We start from the raw sequence: 19,337 nt of genomic DNA on the forward strand, positions 1-19,337 counted from the left end.
GTGGGTCCATAGCCTATTTGTTGTACGTATTTATATTTTTATCTTCTTTTTTAAGTTATTGCTTTTTTCCTGTTTCTTGCATTTTCAGTTCTCTGCTTTGCCATTTGGCCTCTCTACTGCCCCAGGGGTATTCACCAAATACCTTGCTCCTGTCATTGCCTTTTGTGGGATGAGAGGGGTTCAGATTTTTCCTTATCTGGATGACTTGCTCATTTAAGCTTCATCCTCCAAGGTTCTGCTTCAGGACCTTCAGTTTACTGTTTGTCTGTTACAAAGCCAGGAGTTTACCATAAACATTCAAAAATCAGTCCTGGTTCCTTCTCACGATCATGTTTTTCTCCATTGCGGGATCCAGACTATTTCCATGCTGTCATGCCTGATTCTGCCTAAAACCCTCTTTCTAATTGCCTTTTTCCAATCACTTCTTCCTCTGGCTTCAGTCATAGCCAGGGATTTTCTCAGGATTCTAGTGTTTATGGCTTCCACCATTCCTGTGTTGCTTCTAGCCAGGTTCTAAATTAGAAAACTTTATTGCTACCTCAAGTCAGTGTGGCTTCAACATTGTCATCCACTGAATTTCCTGGTTCCTTTCCTTTCCTGTTTCAAACTTGTGATTCTGTAGGGGATTCATCAGCTTTCCCTCAACCCAGGGATTCTTTTCCAACCTCCAGTAGTATCTCAAGAGCTCTTTTCAGATGCCTCTGTAGGGGTGGGGCACTTTGTTCAGTTCTCTCAGGGTTCAGGGTCTCTGGCCTCCCCATCAGAGGTCAGATCACATCAACGTCAAGGAGTTGAGAGCTCTCCATTTAACTTTTCAGGCTTTTCATTCCCTCTTTCTTCCAGTGCCCCTCAAAGTTTTCACAGACAATACCACAATGATGTGGTATGTAAACAAGCAAGGGGGGGGGGGGTCAGTCCTACCTTCTTTTCAGGCTCTCTTCAGGTCTGAGATCTAGCTGTCCAATGTCAAGTGACTCTTCAGGCTGTTTCCATCCATTCAGAGCAGAAATGGTGGCAAACTCTTTTTTGGGCACATCCAGAACACAGGCTCATGAATGGATGCTTCACAAAGATATATTTTTGGACATTACCCATTGATGGGGTATTCCTCAGGTTGATATTTTTTGCTTTCTCTCTGAGCAGACAGCTTTCTCTGTTTTGTTCCAGAGTACCAAGTACTTTGGCTTGGAAGGTGGACACCTTATCTTTTCCTTAGAAGGGAATGCTTCTGTACTTCTTCCCTTGATTCCAGGAAATACTGCACAAGATCAAGCAAGACTCCCTTTTGGCCCAGGCAGCATTGGTTTCCCCTTCTTTTTTACTTAGCCAGGGAGTCACCACAAGTTACCTCACCGGGTGGATCTTCTCACAAAAGGCAAGGAGGGGTCTCTTATCCATCCTCACTTGTCCACTCTTCAACTGATGCTGTGAGTGATAGGGCTTTGATCCCTTTTAGGTACCTCATTTCTGAGAACATCCTTTGGGTTCTGCAGGAGGCCAGGAAACCCATCACGAGGAAGTCGTATTTGTCCAAATGGAAGAGATTTTTTTGTGTGGTGCCTCTGTCGTAACCAGGAAACCTTTTCAATGGAGATACTGCTGGTTCTCTCTTATTTATGGGAATTTATGCAGGCTGGGTTAGCATATTCTTCATTAAAAGCTCACCTCTCAGCTATTTTTGCTTGTCTGCCCTTGACTCCTCCTCTAGCCTCGAGGTCGAACAATTTCTGAAAGGCATCCTTCATGTCAGTCTTCCAGGAAGCCTATTCTGGCTTCCTGGGATCTCAGTTTTGTTCTTCAAAAAATTGACTTGAGCTCCTTTTGAGCGTGTACCTTCAGCTTCCTTGCAATGGTGTACTTGGAAGACTGATGTCCTTCAAGGATGCATCTGCAGTCATCACATATGGGTTGTCCTGCCTCAGGCAGCCCTTCGGTCGGCCGGATTCCAAAGTCTGGGTCCGGCATCGGCTGATGTCGCCCTTTCCCCGACGTCAGAGCGCCTGGGGTATAAAAGCGTCAGCTGACGCCATCTTCCTCAGTCTTTCTTGCCGCGTGGTGCCCAAAGCAGAAGCAGTTCGCAAGTGCCGGTCGGCCAGCTCCTGTAATTCAGCTAAACCGAAGACTTCAAAAGCTAAGTACCCCGTTGGGGACTCTTTCTTGCCTCAGCCGATGTCAGATAAAATTAATAATTGCTTAACTTGTGGGAAACAAATACCTCATAAGGATTTCCACTCTTACTGCCTCCCCTGCCTAGGCCCAGACCACAACGTCTCGGCCTGTTCAGCCTGTGCTTCCTTCAACTGACGCACTCTTAGATGTCGGGTGGAGTTTGCAGAGGAATTTTTTGGGGCTAGTTTTGTTTACAGTATGCCGTCGGAGACTCCGACTTCACATTTAACAAAGAAACGGAAGGACAAGGACCGACACACGCAGGCCGCGGTTTCGGCTGAAACCACGGCTAGGCCTACCGCGAGTGTCTCGGCTGAAACCGAGTCCTTGGTACTTCCGACCTCCGAAACCGTACAACCGACATCCTCGGCCCCGGAGGCCCCTACTGTATCGGTTATTGAATCTCCATTAGAAACTGGTGTCCTGGAACCTTACGACACCATTCCTCTAGACAAAACTACACCAGCACGTGGTGCAGCCAGGCCTCCTGCATCCATGTCCATAAAGGCATTCTCTAGGGCTAAAGCTGCTAAACACTCAAAATCTTTGCCTCCCAGGGTTATCCCTCAGGGACCCACTACAGGTTCTCAGATCCTTAGTCTAGCAGAGGACCTTATTTCATTAATTAGGGGCTCACAGCCTCATCCGGACAGGGGCTCTCAACCTCCTACAGAAAAATGGCCCAGGGTTGAGCCCTCTGATTCCCACTCCTCAGATGAGGCCTCTGATGGCTCTACTCTCTCGGACTACCAGGAGGAGGCTTTTTCGGCCTACGAGGATTCTGATGCAGAGGAATCTATCCCTTCGGCCTCCCCTCCTGAAGAGCTGTCCTTTGGGGAAACTCTGCACACTATGAGAGAGCATTTCCAATGGCAGGGCCAGGAATTCTCTGATTCCAGGAAGAGATTAAGGGCCTTCTTGCATTTGCCTCAGCATAGACCTTTGGCTATTCCCCCTGTTTTGAATGTCATTGATGATGTGTACTCTAGCACAACCCCTGACACTCTCCCTCTGGCTCCTGCCAAACCCGATAGGTACTACAGGGTCCCGGAATCACATCTTTTCCTTTACGAGGCCCACTCTGCTGATCCAGAAACTATTTCCCAGGGCCCTAAAGGGGTTGCAGCTGCCACTACAAAAAATCCACTCCCCTCTGAAAGGGAGTCCAGGGCTTTAGAGCGATGGGGTAAAAAAGTGTATACTTCTGCTACCCTTTGTATGAGGGCTTTAAATTGTCAATTTCATATGATACAGTACCAAGCGTATTTGTTAGATGAATTGCATAAAAAACTGTCTTCACCTGAACCCCTAGATCGCAAATCACTTCAGGATCTGGTACATAACTCTCAACAGGTTAGCAACCATTTCTTGCAGTGTGGTTATGATGCATTGGAAGCTTCATGTAGGTCAGCTATGACAGGTGCAGTCATACGTAGGCATGCTTGGCTGAAGGAACAAATCTCTGTCAGACCATGTTAAAGTAAAGCTTCTGGATGCTCCACTGGAAAAGCAAAAGTTATTTGGTTCCACTGCTCAGGAGGTCTTAAAGAAATTTGAAGAAAAGGCAAAATCTGTACAAACAGTCAAAGATTTTATGCAAGTCCAACCACCAAGATTCAGCAGAAATTGACCTTCCAAGAATTGGTCCTTTCCAGACACAGAGAGATTTCAGAGAGGCAAGAACAGGCGTGCCAGAGGTAGAGGGCAAGCTAGAGGCTCCTACAGAGGACGTCAATGGCAGCCTCCCAACCAGAGAGGGAGTGCAGGGCCTACTACTGCTGCACAAGGACAGACTCAATGACTTTACTTTGACACCGCCAACCAGGGCTCAATTGGAAGCACCTTTGGGCGGAAAGCTTTCCTTATTCTCAGATAATTGGCACAGTATTACAAGGGACAAATGGACACTACAAATAATAGACAAAGGATACAGGTTCCATTTCCACACATTACCAAAAAGAAAAGGCATGCCAGACCTGCCACCAAATCAAAGGGCAGAGGCTTTGAAACAAATCTCCAACTTAATGCAAATGAAAGCTATAGAAAAGGTTCCTCTCTCAGAACAAGGCCAAGGATTTTACTCCAGACTATTCCTTGTTCCAAGAAAAGAAAAGCAATGGAGGCCTATTCTCGACTTGTCCGCACTGAATACTTATCTCATTGTGCCAAAATTCAAAATGCTGACTCTACAGCAACTCCTTCCCATGCTGGGCAAGGGGTCTTGGCTGGTAACTCTGGACCTCAAGGAGGCATACCTGCATGTCCCTATCGGACAAAGTTGCAGAAGACACCTCAGATTTCTTGCAGGTTCAGAGCATTATCAATTCTCAGCATTGCCCTTTGGCTTATCTACTGCGCCCAGAGTATTCACAAAATGCCTGGCATCAGTAATTGCACACTGCAGACTTCAGGGGATGCAAATGTCAGACCACACTCCACCAGAGCTACAGCCACCTCTACAGCATTCTTAAGAGGGGTGCCTACAAAAGACATTCTAGAAGCTGCTACATGGAGCTCCGTGCATACATTTTCCAAACACTACAACCTCCCTTTATATTCCAGATCCAGAGCAGGCTTTGCTTCGGCAGTCCTGCAGGGATTGATAGCTACACCATCCTTTTCTTAGAGCATACCACCTCCCCCAGCTAAGCTATGGTATTCAACCCATATGTTATGACTGCAGTTGCATTCTTGAAGGACATAGTACAGTTTTGTACCTACCATAAATGTAGATGTCCGATAGATATGCAACTGCAGTCGGTTTTCCTCCTCCTTCCCCTCTATGCCTTTGGTCCACTCTTCTCCCTGTTATCCTTAGCTGGGGATATCTGTTATGGTGTATCTGTTTATTGCTTATTTATTGTCCGGAAACCTATTATTGTCTTCCAATTTGATTACAGCCTTCCTTGGAGGGCACCTGGCATCTGGGGCAAGAAACACTGAAGAAGATGGCGTCGGCTGATGCTTATATACTCCAGCCGCTCTGACGGAGAGAAATGCGACATCAGCCGACGTCGGACCCAGACTTTGGAATCCGGCCGACCGAGGGCTGCCTGAGGCAGGACAAACCCATATGTTATGACTGCAGTTGCATATCTATCGGACATCTACATTTATGGTAGGTACAAAACTGTACTTTCTGGTGGCAGCTCATAAAGCCATCCACCAGAAAGCTCTACAACAGTAAATGGAAACGCTTTTCCATCTGGGCAAAGGATAAGGAATTGGATCCCTTTACAGTTCCTATTCCCACTATCCTGGACTTCCTGTCCCTTCTTTTTAGACAAGGAGCTAGTGCGTCCACGGTTAAGGTCCAGCTAGCAGCCATCTCTCATTATCACGTAGGGGATGGCGTAGATTCTTTGGCGTCAGCAAAAATATGCAAGACCTTCTTAAAAGGCGTGTTTCTCTTAAAGCCCCCTATTAAGCCGGCAGTTCCTCCATGGGATCTTACCTTGGTCTTACAGGCATTAACAAGACCACGTTTCGAGCCGGCGGCCTCAGTGCCATTGAAATTCTTATCTTGGAAAACGGCCTTTTTGGTCGCTATTACTTCAGCCAAACGAGTCTCAGAATTGCAAGCTCTGTGCATTAAGCATCCATACCTTATTTTTCACAAAGATAGAGTGGCCCTCAGGACTAATCCTTCCTTTCTGCCTAAGGTAGCCACAGAGGCTAACATTAATCAGTCTATTAATCTTCCTGAATTTCCAAAACAAGGGTGAATACACATTGCACAAATTGGATGTACACAGACAACTACGTTTTTACTTGCATAGGACTAAAGATTTTCGCAAGTCAAACCAGTTGTTTGTTTCTTATGCTAAGTCAGCCATGGGCAAACCAATTTCTAAGGTGACAGTGTCAAATTGGATCTCTCAGTGTATTAGACAGGGATACACTTCATCTGGGAAGCCAGCTCCGTTTGGCGTGCGTGCGCATTCTACTAGATCTGTGGCTACCTTGACGGCTTTTTGGTCTAGGGTTCCGGTAGACGATATTTTTTCAGCAGCTACCTGGTCCTCTTCCCATACGTTCATTTCTCATTACAAACTGGACATGATCTCCAGAAGTAGGGCTTCCTTTCGCTCCACGGTGCTTCGGAATATCCTTCCGTAGGGACCACCCAGGGTCTTTGGGTAAGCTGGGGACTCTGTCCCACAGGTTGCAGATCAAATGAAGTAACTACTTCAGATAAAGAAGTTATGTACTCACCATAACGTTCCATCTGAGTAGATACTTCATTTGTCTGCAACCGACCCCCCCCCTGCCATCCCCCGAACCTCGGTAAGGTATTGTTCCTTTGGAGATTTTTCTCCGTCTTTAGCCTATAGGGCAAAATAACCGATCTGAGGTAATGTGGTTGGTAGTAAGGGATTATGGGTAGGGGGAGGAGCTAGGAGCTCGGATCTTGGACCTTGGAAAGCTGCCGGTTCGGTTCTGAGGACGGATCCGACTACCCACAGGTTGCAGACAAATGAAGTATCTACTCAGATGGAACGTTATGGTGAGTACATAACTTCTTTTTAATCAAACCAAGGTCAGTCAGGGCTTTGTCTCTCTTACTTCGCTGACACTCCAGTCCCAGAATTAGTGCACAAGTATTTTTTTTTTTTTTTTGTGGGGGGAAAGTATGACCAAGACAGAAGTTATTCAGATTTTTTTTTTTCTTTTTTTTTTTTGTGTGTGTTTTTCAGTGTTTCTGACCATAGTGTAGCTGTCACTCCAGAACTCTCACTAAGCATTCCAGTCTCAAAATTAGTGCACCAGTGTGCTGTTGTGACTTTATATGTTTTTTAGGAAAATGAGTTATTTAAATATTTTTTTCTTTATTTTACAGAGTTTCTGGAGTCATTGTATGCTGCCCTCCTGATGAAGCATTGGATGTAGTGATTGATGCCCTTAGAGCTGGTAAAGTTTTGATTGAATGGTTTTGGTTTTTCTAATGCTGGTACATTAAGCAACATTACAGTGAAGAGTGTGAAACCTAAAACAGATCAAACATGAATTATAAATAAAATGTATTTATGTTGTTTTGAGTAATTTAATATAAATGTTATTGTCCAAACCATTCTTCGTTTCTTCACCAGTTGATTAAACTAAGGTACACTGTAGCAGGGATTCATAACTGCTCACCACATAATGCCAAGTGAGCAGGGTGTGTGCAATAAACACTTTAACATGGCCAACTGGAAAACAAGGCATAGCAGAGATGTATAGTTTTGACTGTAATGAGCTGTGCTGTATGTTAATGAAGTAAAAAAAAAAAAAAAAAAAAAACATGGGGAGTGATTTAGAAATGTAGCTCAACCACATTCTGCACGCATTACAATATACACAGTGCCTTCTTTACTAGGAGCAACTCCAAAAATGTCAGGGATTGACACAACAATCGAAAACCTGTTATATGGCCTCTGCCCCACTGTGCGTCAGAGGTAGGCAGCCCAAGTCAGAAAATGAACAAAGCCCTGGACACAGTTATTTGTACAACTAGGGAAGAAAACCAGTTACATAACTATCCAGAGATGCAGACAAATAGCAGTAATGCATGCAAAACAACAGACTGTACTAACTCATGCATATGTTGGTCGCCATTTGCATCAGAGATTGTAAGCCCAAGTCAAAATTATGTAAGGGCAGGTCAAAGGTATCGTGCACATGTGGGGGAAGGGTTACAAAAGTGTATGTCTTTCACAGGAAAGTGTGTGAATAGGATTACTGATTTGTAACGAAATGAAGGACTGTAGTTATGGTCAATATGTAAATGTATGGTGTGTTGCAGAGCTTACTGGGTCAAAGGGCCTGGGACACTGGGTTTGTGTGGGAGGTGATCTAAAGCCAGTGGTGGTTTGTGTGTCTCCCATCAGGGACACAAACTCTGCATGTAGGCCAGCACTGTGCTGTGGTATAGTGGCCAGGTCCAGGGCAGGTACAACAAGGGATGTTCTTCGTGTTTCACTGTTGCAGTCATAACTGTAGGGTGCTCCTGCCGGCAGGCAGCCCGAGGTCGGCCAGAATCCCAAAGTCTGGGTCCGGCGTCGGCTGTAAAAGCTAGTATCCTGACGTCAGTACGCCTTGGTACACAGCCCTCAGCCGACGCCATCTTCTCCAGTCTTTCTTGCTGTGCGGTGGAAAGCAGCTCGCAAAACGTTGGTTGGCGATTTTCGAACAGCATTCTTGGTTGTTGTCGGTCCGAAGTTGTTACTTCTCTTCTCAAAGCTAAGTACCCCGTTAGGGAATCTTTTTCTTGTTACTCCGATGTCAGAAAAAGTTAATAATTGTATAGCGTGTGGGAAACAAATACCTCATAAAGATTTCCACTCTTACTGTCTACCTTGCTTAGGCCCTGACCACGACGTTTCTTGTTGTCGGTTCTGTGCCAGGTTCAACTCTCGTACTATCAAACGCAGGTACGACTGGGCTTTAAAGTATTTTGGCAGATGCTTCAATTACAGAATGTCGGATACTACCAGAGTTCAAAAGAAGCGCAAAGATAAAGACAGGCCTCCGAGGTCCAGACAGGACTCGTTGCAGCTGGAGCCAGCGTCCGGTTCGGCTGTCGTCAGTGAGGCGCTTTTGCAGCCCCTGTCGTCCGCCGCTTCTGAACCGATGGCCGATACGGACTCCCATGGGGAGCCATCAAGGCCCACTATTTTAACTGCTGCAGGACCTTCGGACGTCGCTCCTTCAGATGGGTCCGGAACCGCTGTGCAGGTACCGGCTTCTGAGGGGGTTTTCAGGCCTACTCACATTACTATTTCAAAGGCAAAGGCAAAGACAAAGACTCCTTCTAAGCCTAAAGTTTCAGCTCAAGCTGCTTCTGAATCCACTCCCAAGACACAAAAACAATTACTGAGGATGGCTGAAGACTTGCTTACAATGATTAGGGGTTCTCACCCCCCTCCTGAGAAAAGGCCTCGACAGGATGTTACTCTGGATTCTTCTGACCAGGCCTCTGTCTCTTCTGTTTCTTCCTCTGATCAGGACTATTCCTTCCCCCCTTATGAGGATTCGGATGCTGAGGAATCTTTGCCCTCGGCCTCCGCCTGAGGATTTTTCTTTGGGGAAACCTTGCATGAGATGAGGGAACATTTTCATTGGGAAGGACAGGAATATTCTGCTTCCAAAAGAGGCTTAGAGAATTTCTTCTTCTTCCTCAGCATAGGCCTTTAGCTATCCCTCCTGTTTTGGACATTGTGGATGATGCTTTTTCTGAGGCTAATTTGAATCCTGATTCCATGCCTCCTGCTCCTTCTAAGCCTGATAGATTTTATAGGGTTCCTGAGTCTCATTTATTTCTATTTAAAAATCCTTCTGCAGACCCTGAAACTATTTCTCAGGGTTCTAAGGCTGCTAAGGTTGCTACTTCTAAAAATCCTATTCCCTCTGAGAAGGATTCTCGTGCTTTAGACAGGTGGGGCAAAAAGGTATATACTTTCTGCTACCCTTTCTGTAAGGGCATTAAATTGCCAGTTTCATATGTTTAAATACCAGCAATTTCTTTTGTCTGTTTTAAAGCAAAAGCTTGCTTCCGTACCTGCTTGTGCAGAGGATAAGGAACTTCAGGATGTTTTGCATGCTACTGAACAGGTTAACAAGCATAGCTTACATTGTGGTTTTGATGCTTTGGATGCTTCCTGCAGGGCTGCTGCCTCTGGTACTGTGATTAGGAGACATGCCTGGCTTCGTGAACAAAGTTTGCCTGAACAGGTTAAGGCTAAGTTATTAGATGCCCCTGTTCAACATGATGTTCTTTTGGTTCTAAGGCTGAGGAAGTTATTAAAAGATGGAAGAAAAGGCAAAGTCCATGCAGACTGTAAAAGATTTCTTGCAGGTTCAGCCTCCTAGATTTTCCAGGAATTGGCCCACTAAAAATTGGTCCTTTCCCATGCCTGACAGGCCTCAAAGGGGAAGATATAGACGCTCCAGAGGCCGTGGTCAAGGCCAGACCTCGTACAGATCTAGACAATGGACTGCTTCTTCACCTAGAAGGGGAGAAGACAGATCCCAATCTCAAAGAAAACAAACTCAATGACTCTCTCGGTTGGGCTTCAGGACCTCTTTACCTGGACGCCTCGGAGGAAAACTCTCTCTTTTTTACAGGAATTGGATTCATATTACCCAGGACAAATGGGTATTAGATGTGATTTTAAAAGGTTACAAGTTCCACTTTCACACTTTGCCAAGGACTCACGGTTGGCCAGATCTGCCAAAACTTCAATGGTCAGAGGCCTTAACTCAAGTGGATGCTCTTCTGGCCATGAGAGCCATACAGCCTGTTCCACTCTTGGAAATGGGAAAAGGATTTTATTCAAGGCTGTTTCTGGTTCCCAGAAAACAAAACTCTTGGAGACCTATTCTGGACCTTTCTGTTTTAAACACCTTTTTGGAAATTCCAAAGTTCAAGATGCTCACTCTGCAACAGTTACTTCCAATGCTCTCTCAGGACGCCTGGATGGTGACATTGGACTTAAAGGAAGCCTATTTGCATATCCCTGTCAGGCAAGACCGCAGGAAATTCCTCAGATTCAAGGCAGGTTCGAGGCACTTTCAATTCTCTGTTCTGCCCTTTGGTTTATCTACTGCGCCCAGAGTCTTCACCAAGTGCCTGGCACCAGTAGTGGCTTACTGCAGACTTCAGGGGATTCAGATTTACCCCTATTTGGATGACTGCCTTATTCAGGCAGACGGCAAAGATCTTCTGCTTCAACACCTAGACTTCATTCAACGTCTTCTCCTCTTACTGGGATTCTCAGTGAACATAAAAAAGTCACATTTGATCCCTTCTCAACAAATGGTATTCTTGGGAGCCCTCTTAAACACAACCTTACAAAGGGCCTACCTCACTCCAGAAAAACAAACTCAGCTGGCTTCTACTTTCAACACCTTGGCAACTCTATCTCAGCTCACTGCAAGGAAATTCCTGCAGGCTCTGGGCTACATGGCTTCCTGCATTCTGTTGATTCCAAACGCAAGGCTTCACATGAGAAAGCTTCAATGGTATCTGAAAAGTGTATGGTCACAGCATTATCACGATCTGGATATTCTGATTCCTCTGATCCCCTGCCTCCAGAAGGAGTTCCTCTGGTGGTCCAGGGCATGCATTTTAAACGAAGGAAAACCTTTTCGTCTCCCTCAACCTACTCAAATCCTAACCACGGACGCCTCGGATTATGCTTGGGGAGCACATTTTCTAGACAATTGCCAGCAAGGAACCTGGACAAAGGACCATCTTCACTGGCACATCAATCTGAAGGAGATGTTGGCAGTTCAAAATGCCCTTTTGGCCTTCAAGCACCTTTTACAACCAGGGCCTCTGCTAATTCGCACAGACAACACCACGGTCATGTGGTACATCAACAAGCAGGGGGGATCTCATTCTTACCCCCTTTGCAGACTGGCTATGAGTTTATGGGACACAGCTCTAAATTTGAATCTGCATCTCCAGGCTCAATTCATTCCAGGAAAACAAAATCTTTTAGCAGACAGCCTGAGCAAACATTTCAGATCCTCACGAATGGATGCTGGACACCAACTTGTTCAAAAGGATTACTGCAGTTTGGGGATGTCCCCAGATAGATCTGTTCGCATCCCATCTCAATCATCAGCTGCCTCGCTTTTGCACCAGGTCCTTTCACAAAACAGCATGGAGAGTGGATGCCCTGTCTTTCAGTTGGAGAAGTCTGTCTGCATATGCCTTCCCTCCTCTTCCTCTACTGCCTCGGGTACTACTGAAGATAAAGCAGGACAAGCCCAAGTTCCTCATCTTGATTGCTCCAAATTGGCCTCGACAGTTTTGGTATCCGACTCTAAAGCTCCTGTTCTCGGGGCCTCCTTGGATTCTTCCACTGAACCCTTCGCTTCTGTCCCAACATCAGGGTCAGTTACTACATTCCAACCTCAAGACCCTTTGCTTGGCAGCTTGGCTCTTCAAAGGAATTTGATTGCCTCTAGTCTTCCCAAACAAGTTTTGGATGTTCTTTTGGAGGCTAGACGGCCTAGCACTAGGAAATCTTATGCCTCTAAATGGAAGAGGTTTTCTATTTGGATGCAGGACCGAGGTTCTGATCCTCAGGTTCCTGATCTCTCCTCTATTTTGCTTTACCTTTCGGAGCTTTTATCTAAGGGACTTTCATTTTCTTCCATTAAGATTCATGCTTCTGCTATCTCTGCGCATTTCAGTTCTGATCCTCCTGATGTTCTTCATTCCACATTGCTGCAGTCCTAACTATTGGGTAGTCCGCTGTCCAGTCGGCCCGAATACCAAAGTATATGGCTGACGTCGGTCACGGCGCATTAGACTGACGTCAGTACGTCAGGGTACTAATGCGCATGACCGACGTCATATCCTCAGTCTTTTTTGCCGCATGGTCCGATGCAGAAGCAGATGTTCTTCGTTTTCCATTGCTGCAGTCCTTACTATTGGGTATAGTCCGCATCCAGTCGGCCCGAATACCAGAGTATAAGGCTGACGTCGGTCAGGGCGCATTAGACTGACGCCAGTACGCCAGGGTACTAATGCGCATGACCGGCGTCATATCCTCAGTCTTTTTTGCCGCGTGGTCCGATGCAGAAGCAGTTTTGCGAGTGCAGGTTGGCGTTCTGAAATATTTCCGAAACCGGAGTTTCAGACCGAATCAGAGTTGGCTAAGTACCCGTTGGGGAACATTTTGGTTTTTCTTGCCTCAGTATTTAACCGGATGTCAGAAAAGTGAATAACTGTATTTCTTGTGGGAAACAAATACCTCATAGGGATTACCATACATTGTGTATACCTTGTTTAGGGCCTGAGCACGACGTTGTTGGTTGCCGCTCTTGTGCTAGGTTTAACAAACGCACTATTAAGAGGAGGTTAGACTGTGCCAGATTAGTGTTTGGGAAGCGTTGCAATTATAAAATGCCGTCGGATGCTCCGGCCCGCTTCGTCCAAGAAGCGCAAGGACAAAACAGCGAAGCCTAGGGTTGATGAACCGGCAGTCCCGGACGTCGGTTCTTTAGGTGGCTCAGTGGAGCCAGAGGTTTTGCCAGGAGTTTCTATGGAGTCTCAGGCAGAAACTTTACGGTTACAGGATGTACCCTCTCAGGCGGCAGGCCAGGCTGAGGGGGCTTCTCAGGTAACTATTCTTCCCTCTCTTCCCAAAGTAGTTAGAGCCTCCCCTTCTGTTGCCAAAACTTCTTTAGAGGTAGGCCAACTTCAGCTTCAGTAGGGCTTCTCCTAGCCTTCGGGTTCTGTACCTAAGAAACATATGCTTAAAATGGCAGAAGATTTGATTACTATGATTAGAGGTTCTATGGGCCCTCCTGATAAGAGGCCTAGAGTGGAATCAGAGTTTGACAGTTTTGAACAGGGTTCAGGGGCTTCTGAGTCTTCTGCGGAAGATTTGCAGGAGTATCCTCATTATTCTGATTCTGATGTGGATGATGCCACTCCTTCGGCTTCTCCTCCTGAGGATTTTTCATTTTCAGAGACTCTGCATTCCATGAGGGAGCACTTTAAATGGGAAGGCCAGGATTACTCTGATTCCAGGAAGAGGCTTAGGGAATTCTTGGTTTTACCCCAGCATAGGCCCTTAGCTATACCTCCTGTGTTGAATGTGGTGGAAGATGTTTTTGCAGAGGCTTCCCTGAACCCTGATTCTTTGCCTCCTGCTCCTGTTAAACCTGATAGGTACTATAGGGTGCCCGAAGCTCATAAGTATTTGTTTAAGAGTCCTAGGGCGGACCCAGAAACTGTTTCTCAGGGGCCTAAAGGTGTTAAGGCCTCTGTGGTTAAAAATCCTGTTCCCACTGACAAAGAGGCAAGGGCGTTAGATAGGTGGGGTAAGAAAGTGTATACTTCTTCCACTCTAGCCATGAGAGCGTTGAATTGTCAGTTTCACATGCTGAAATATCAAAATTATCTCCTTTCACAATTGAAATCTAAGGTGGATGCTTTGGCGGAAGGTATTGATTGTAAAGACTTGCTGGATTTAGTTTATGTGTCTGAACAAGTGGGCAAGCATTCTTTGCAATGTGGTTTTGATGCTGTGCAGGCCTCCTCGAGGGTGGCTGCCACTAGTTCTGTTCTTCGCAGGCATGCCTGGTTGAGGGATCAAAATTTGGCTGAGCATGTTAAGACAAGGATTTTGGATGCTCCTTTACAGTCTGATGTGTTGTTTGGTTCACCTGTGGAAGCAGTTTTAAAGAAAATGGAGGACAAAGCTAAGTCTATGCAAACTGTTAAAGATTTTTGCAGGTACAGCCACCAAGTTTAGTAGAAATTGGCCTGCTAAGGGGTGGACATATCCTGCTTATGATTCCCAGTCTAGGGGTAGGTCTAGACGTGGTAGGGGCAGGGCTCCAGGTTCTTTTAGGCCTAGAACAGGGAGTTCACCTGCTCAGACTTCTGGTGAGGGCAGGGGTCAGTCCTTTCGTAAACAGTCCCAATGACCTGCCTTTTCAGCTGCCAGTAGATTCTCGTCTGGCAGCTCCTTTGGAAGGACGACTGTCTCTTTTCAAAGAAAATTGGGATTTAATTACTCAAGACAGATGGGTGTTGGACATCATTCAGCCAGTCCCTGTATCAGAAAGGGGCCTAGGATTTTATTCTCGCATGTTCCTAGTACCAAAAAAGGGGAACACGTGGAGACTGCTTTTGGATTTATCTCTCCTCAACACTTATCTGGACATTCCCAAGTTCAAGATGTTGACGTTACAACAGCTTTTACCCTGCTGGGCAAAGATCACTGGATGGTAACTTTAGATCTCAAGGAAGCTTACCTTCATGTGCCTATCAGGCTAAGTTACAGGAAGTATCTGCGGTTTCGAGCTGGAGATTCTCATTATCAGTTCTCTGCATTGCCCTTTGGCTTATCTACTGCCAGAGTATTCACAAAGGTTCTGGCTCCAGTGATAGCTTACTTCAGGCTACAAGGACTTCAAATCTATCCTTATTTAGACGACTGCCTGATTCTGGCTCAAGAAAAGGAAGACCTTCTACAGCATCTGGAATATCTTATAGCAGTGCTAAGATGCCTAGGGTATTCTGTGAACGAAATAAAGTCCAGTCTAGTACCCTCTCAAGACATGTGCTTTCTGGGTGTGAGACTGAATACAGCAGCCCAGATGGCCTTTTAACCCCGGACAAACAAAAGAGTCTATCACTTTACTTCCATCAACTATCTCATCAGTCCGTGCTGACTGCAGAGACAGTCCTTCAAGCATTAGGGTTCATGGCATCTTGTATTCTGGTGCTTCCCAATGCCAAACTGCATATGAGGAAGTTACAATGGTATCTCAAAATGTATGGACACAGCACTGCCAGGATTTAGACACTGTCATTCAAATAATACCTTGCCTTCAAAGAGAATTTTTGTGGTGGGCTCAGGAATGTCACCTAAACAAGGGACTCTCTGTGACCCGGCCAGAGGCGAGTCAGATTTTACCGACAGATGCCTCAGACATTGCTTGGGGAGCTCATCTAAATGGAAAGTGGATACAAGACAAGTGGCCTGCCAGACTACAGCATCTACATATCAACATGAAGGAGATGTTAGCAGTCCAGTTCGCATTGCTGGCTTTCAAGGAGTTACTTCTTCCAGGGCAGGTGTTGATTCTAACAGACAACACAACTGTCATGTGGTACTTCAACAAACAAGGGGAACACATTCTTATCCTCTATGCAGGCAAGCGATGATTTTATGGGAGACTGCGCACGCTTGCACCTAACTCTTCAGGCAAGGTTTCTGCCAGGAGCACAGAACTCCTTAGCAGATGTGTTAAGCAGACAAATCATGGATCCCCACAAGTGGAAACTGGATCTTCATGTATTTCAGAAATTGACAGTGTCATGGGGAACTCCAGACATAGATCTGTTCGCTTCTCCACTAAACCACCAGCTGCCACAGTTTTGCACAAAGGGGTTTCATCACACAGCTTGGAAAGTGGATGCTCTGTCTTTCAGTTGGACAAACCTTCATGTGTATGCCTTTCCACCTCTGCCTCTTCTTCCGAAGGTACTGTTAAAGGTCAGACAGGACGGGCCAAGGATGATTTTGATAGCTCCAGATTGGCCTTGGCAACACTGGTACCCTCTACTACGGAGTCTGGTAAAGAAGCCTCCATGGCCTTAACCTTTGATTCCACATCTGTTATCCCAGCAGGACGGTCATCTGCTCAATGTCAAGCTTCACTCTCTTCATCTGACAGCCTGGCATATTCTGTGTTGAAACACAGCAGGTCTCAACTTCCTCAACAAGTTTTAAATGTGATTAGGGAAGCTAGAAGACCTAGTACAAGGAAAGTGTACGCAGCAAAATGGAAGAGATTTTTATTTTGGAGTAAAGCAAAGAATTTGGAGATTTCTGAGCCTAATTTGAGTATGGCTCTTCAATATCTTACTGAGTTACTGGACAAGGGTCTGTCCTTCTCTTCCATTAAGATTCATGCTGCAGCCATCTCAGCTCACTATGATTGTGACCCACCATTGTTTTCGCATCCTTTGTTCAAGCAGTTTCTTAGAGGGGCAAAAAATATAAGACCCCCAATAGAGCTCCTACTCCTGCTTGGGATCTCAATTTTGTGTTGGAAAAACTTACTCTACAACCTTTTGAGCCTGCGGCTACTGCTGAATTGAAATATTTGTCATGGAAGACTGCTTTTTGTTGGCTATTACTTCTGCAAGAAGGGTGTCTGAGTTGCAGGCCCTTATGGCAGTCGAGCCCTTTTGATTTTCCATAAGGATAGGGTATCATTACGTACTAATCCTTCCTTTATGCCTAAGGTGGTTTCTAGTGTGGCTTTAAACCAAACTATTCATTTGCCTACTTTTTATGCAGACCCCAAAATAAAGGGGAAAAGATTTTGCATACTTTAGATGTACACAGGCAATTGCGTTATTACTTAAGCAGGACTAAGGATTTTAGGCAGTCTCAGCAGTTGTTTGTTTCTTTTGCTTTGAGTTCAGGGCAAGCCTGTGTCAAAACAAACTATTTCTAGGTGGATTGGCTTTTGCATTGCATTTTGTTATTCCCATCATGGCAAGGAGGTTCCAGCTGGGATTAGGCCTCATTCCACTAGGGCTACTGCCACTTCAACAGCATTTCTACGGGGTGGCAACTAAGGATATTTTGGAAGCAGCTACTTGGAGTTCAGTGCATACTTTCTCTAAGCATTATCACCTTCCTATCTACTCTAAGTCTAGGGCTGGTTTTGCCACAGCTGTTTTGCAAGGCATGTTGTCAGCTCCTGCTTCTTTATGATTTGCCAGCCTCCCTTACCTCTGCTTTGGGATTCTACCCAATAGTAAGGACTGCAGCAATGGAAAACGAAGAACATAGTACAGTTTTGTACCTACCATAAATGTAGATGTTCGAGGATTCCATTGCTGCAGTCCAATTTACCCTCCCTCCTTCCCTCTGTGTTTAGGGGTGGTTGTGTAGGTGAGTTTACCTGCTTATATTTTTGTATATATTGTTCATGTTTTGGTGCAGGTATTTTGGGCCTTGTCTTTTTAGGGTCTTCTGACATCTGGGGCAAGAAAAGACTGAGGATATGACGCCGGTCATGCGCATTAGTACCCTGTCGTACTGACGTCAGTCTAATGCGCCCTGACCGACGTCAGCCTTATACTCTGGTATTCGGGCCGACTGGATGCGGACTATACCCAATAGTAAGGACTGCAGCAATGGAATCCTCGAACATCTACATTTATGGTAGGTACAAAACTGTACTTTTTGCGAGTGCAGGTTGGCGTTCTGAAAGTTTCTGAAGTCAGAGTTTCAGACCGAATCAAAGTTGGCTAAGTACCCCGTTGGGGAATATTTTGGTTTTTTCTTGCCTCAGTATTTAACCGGATGTCAGAAAAAGTGAATAACTGTATTTCTTGTGGGAAACAGATACCTCATAGGGATTACCATACTTTGTGTATACCTTGTTTAGGGCCTGAGCACGACGTTGTTGGATGCCGCTCTTGTGCTAGGTTTAACAAACGCACTATTAAGAGAAGGTTAGACTGTGCCAGGTTAGTGTTTGGGAAGCGTTGTAATTATAAAATGCCGCCGGATGCTCCGGCGCCTTCAGCCAAAAAGCGCAAGAACAAAGCAGGGAAGCCTAGAGTGGAAGAACCGACAGTCCCGGACGCCGGTTCTTTAGAAGGCTCAGTGGAGCCGGAGGTTCTGCCAGGAGTTTCTTTGGAGTCTCAGGGAGAAACTTTACTGTTACAGGATGTATCTCAGGAAGTAGGCCAGCCTGAAGGGGCTTCTCAGGTGGCTGTTCTTCCCTCTCTTCCTAAGGTGGTTAGGGCCTCGCCTTCTGTTTCTAAGGCTTCTTTAAGAGGCAGGCCTGCTTTAGCTTCAGTGGGAGTTTCTCCGAGTGTTTCAGGGTCTTTGCCTAAGAAGCATATGCTAAAATGGCAGAGGATTTGATTACAATGATTAGAGGTTCTATGCCCCCTCCTGATAAGAGGCCTAGGGTGGAACCTGAGTTTGAGAGTTTTGAGCAATGTTCGAGGCTTCTGAGTCTTCGGCTGAAGACTTGCAGGAGTATCCTCCTTATTCTGATTCTGATGTGGATGATTCTACTCCTTCAGCTTCACCTCCTGAGGATTTTTCATTTTCAGAGACTCTGCATTCCATGAGGGAGCATTTTAAATGGGAAGGTCAAGATTTCTCTGATTCCAGGAAGAGGCTTAGAGAATTCTTGTTTTACCCCAGCATAGGCCGTTAGCTATACCTCCTGTTCTGAATGTGGTAGAAGATGTTTTTGCAGAGCCTCCGCTGAATCCTGACTCTTTGCCTCCTGCCCCAGTTAAAGCGGATAGGTACAATAGGGTGCCTCAAGCACATAAGTATCTTTTAAGAGTCCTAGGGCAGACCCAGAAACTGTCTCTCAGGGGCCTAAAGGTGTGAAGGCTTCTGTGGTTAAAAATCCTGTTCCTCCTGATAAAGAGGCAAGGGCTTTGGATAGATGGGGAAAGAAAGTGTATACTTCTTCCACTTTAGCCATGAGGGCTTGAATTGTCAGTTTCATATGTTAAAATATCAGAATTATCTCCTTTCACAATTGAAGTCTAAGGTGGATGCTCTGGCTGAAGGTATTGAGTGTAAAGAATTGCAGGATTTAGTTCATGTTTCTGAACAGGTGGGTAAGCATTCCTTGCAGTGTGGTTTTGATGCTGTGCAGGCCTCCTC

At 45.7% G+C, this 19,337-nt stretch overlaps 1 protein-coding gene across 2 annotated transcripts in view; it reads left to right on the top strand.

Moving 5' to 3' along the window:
* LOC122794507 (myo-inositol 2-dehydrogenase-like) overlaps nucleotides 1-19,337 on the top strand; it is a 624,687-nt gene that overhangs the window by 208,685 nt on the left and 396,665 nt on the right. For both annotated transcript variants that reach the window (XM_044062956.1, XM_044062955.1), the window contains one exon: nucleotides 7,010-7,080. In XM_044062956.1, coding sequence (XP_043918891.1) covers nucleotides 7,010-7,080 — 71 coding nt within the window. The remainder of the gene's footprint in view (nucleotides 1-7,009; nucleotides 7,081-19,337) is intronic.

The sequence above is a fragment of the Protopterus annectens genome, chromosome 2.part1 (genome assembly GCF_019279795.1).
Source record: "Protopterus annectens isolate FY-2018-M chromosome 2.part1, PAN1.0, whole genome shotgun sequence".
NCBI classification, from domain to species: Eukaryota; Metazoa; Chordata; order Ceratodontiformes; family Protopteridae; genus Protopterus; species Protopterus annectens.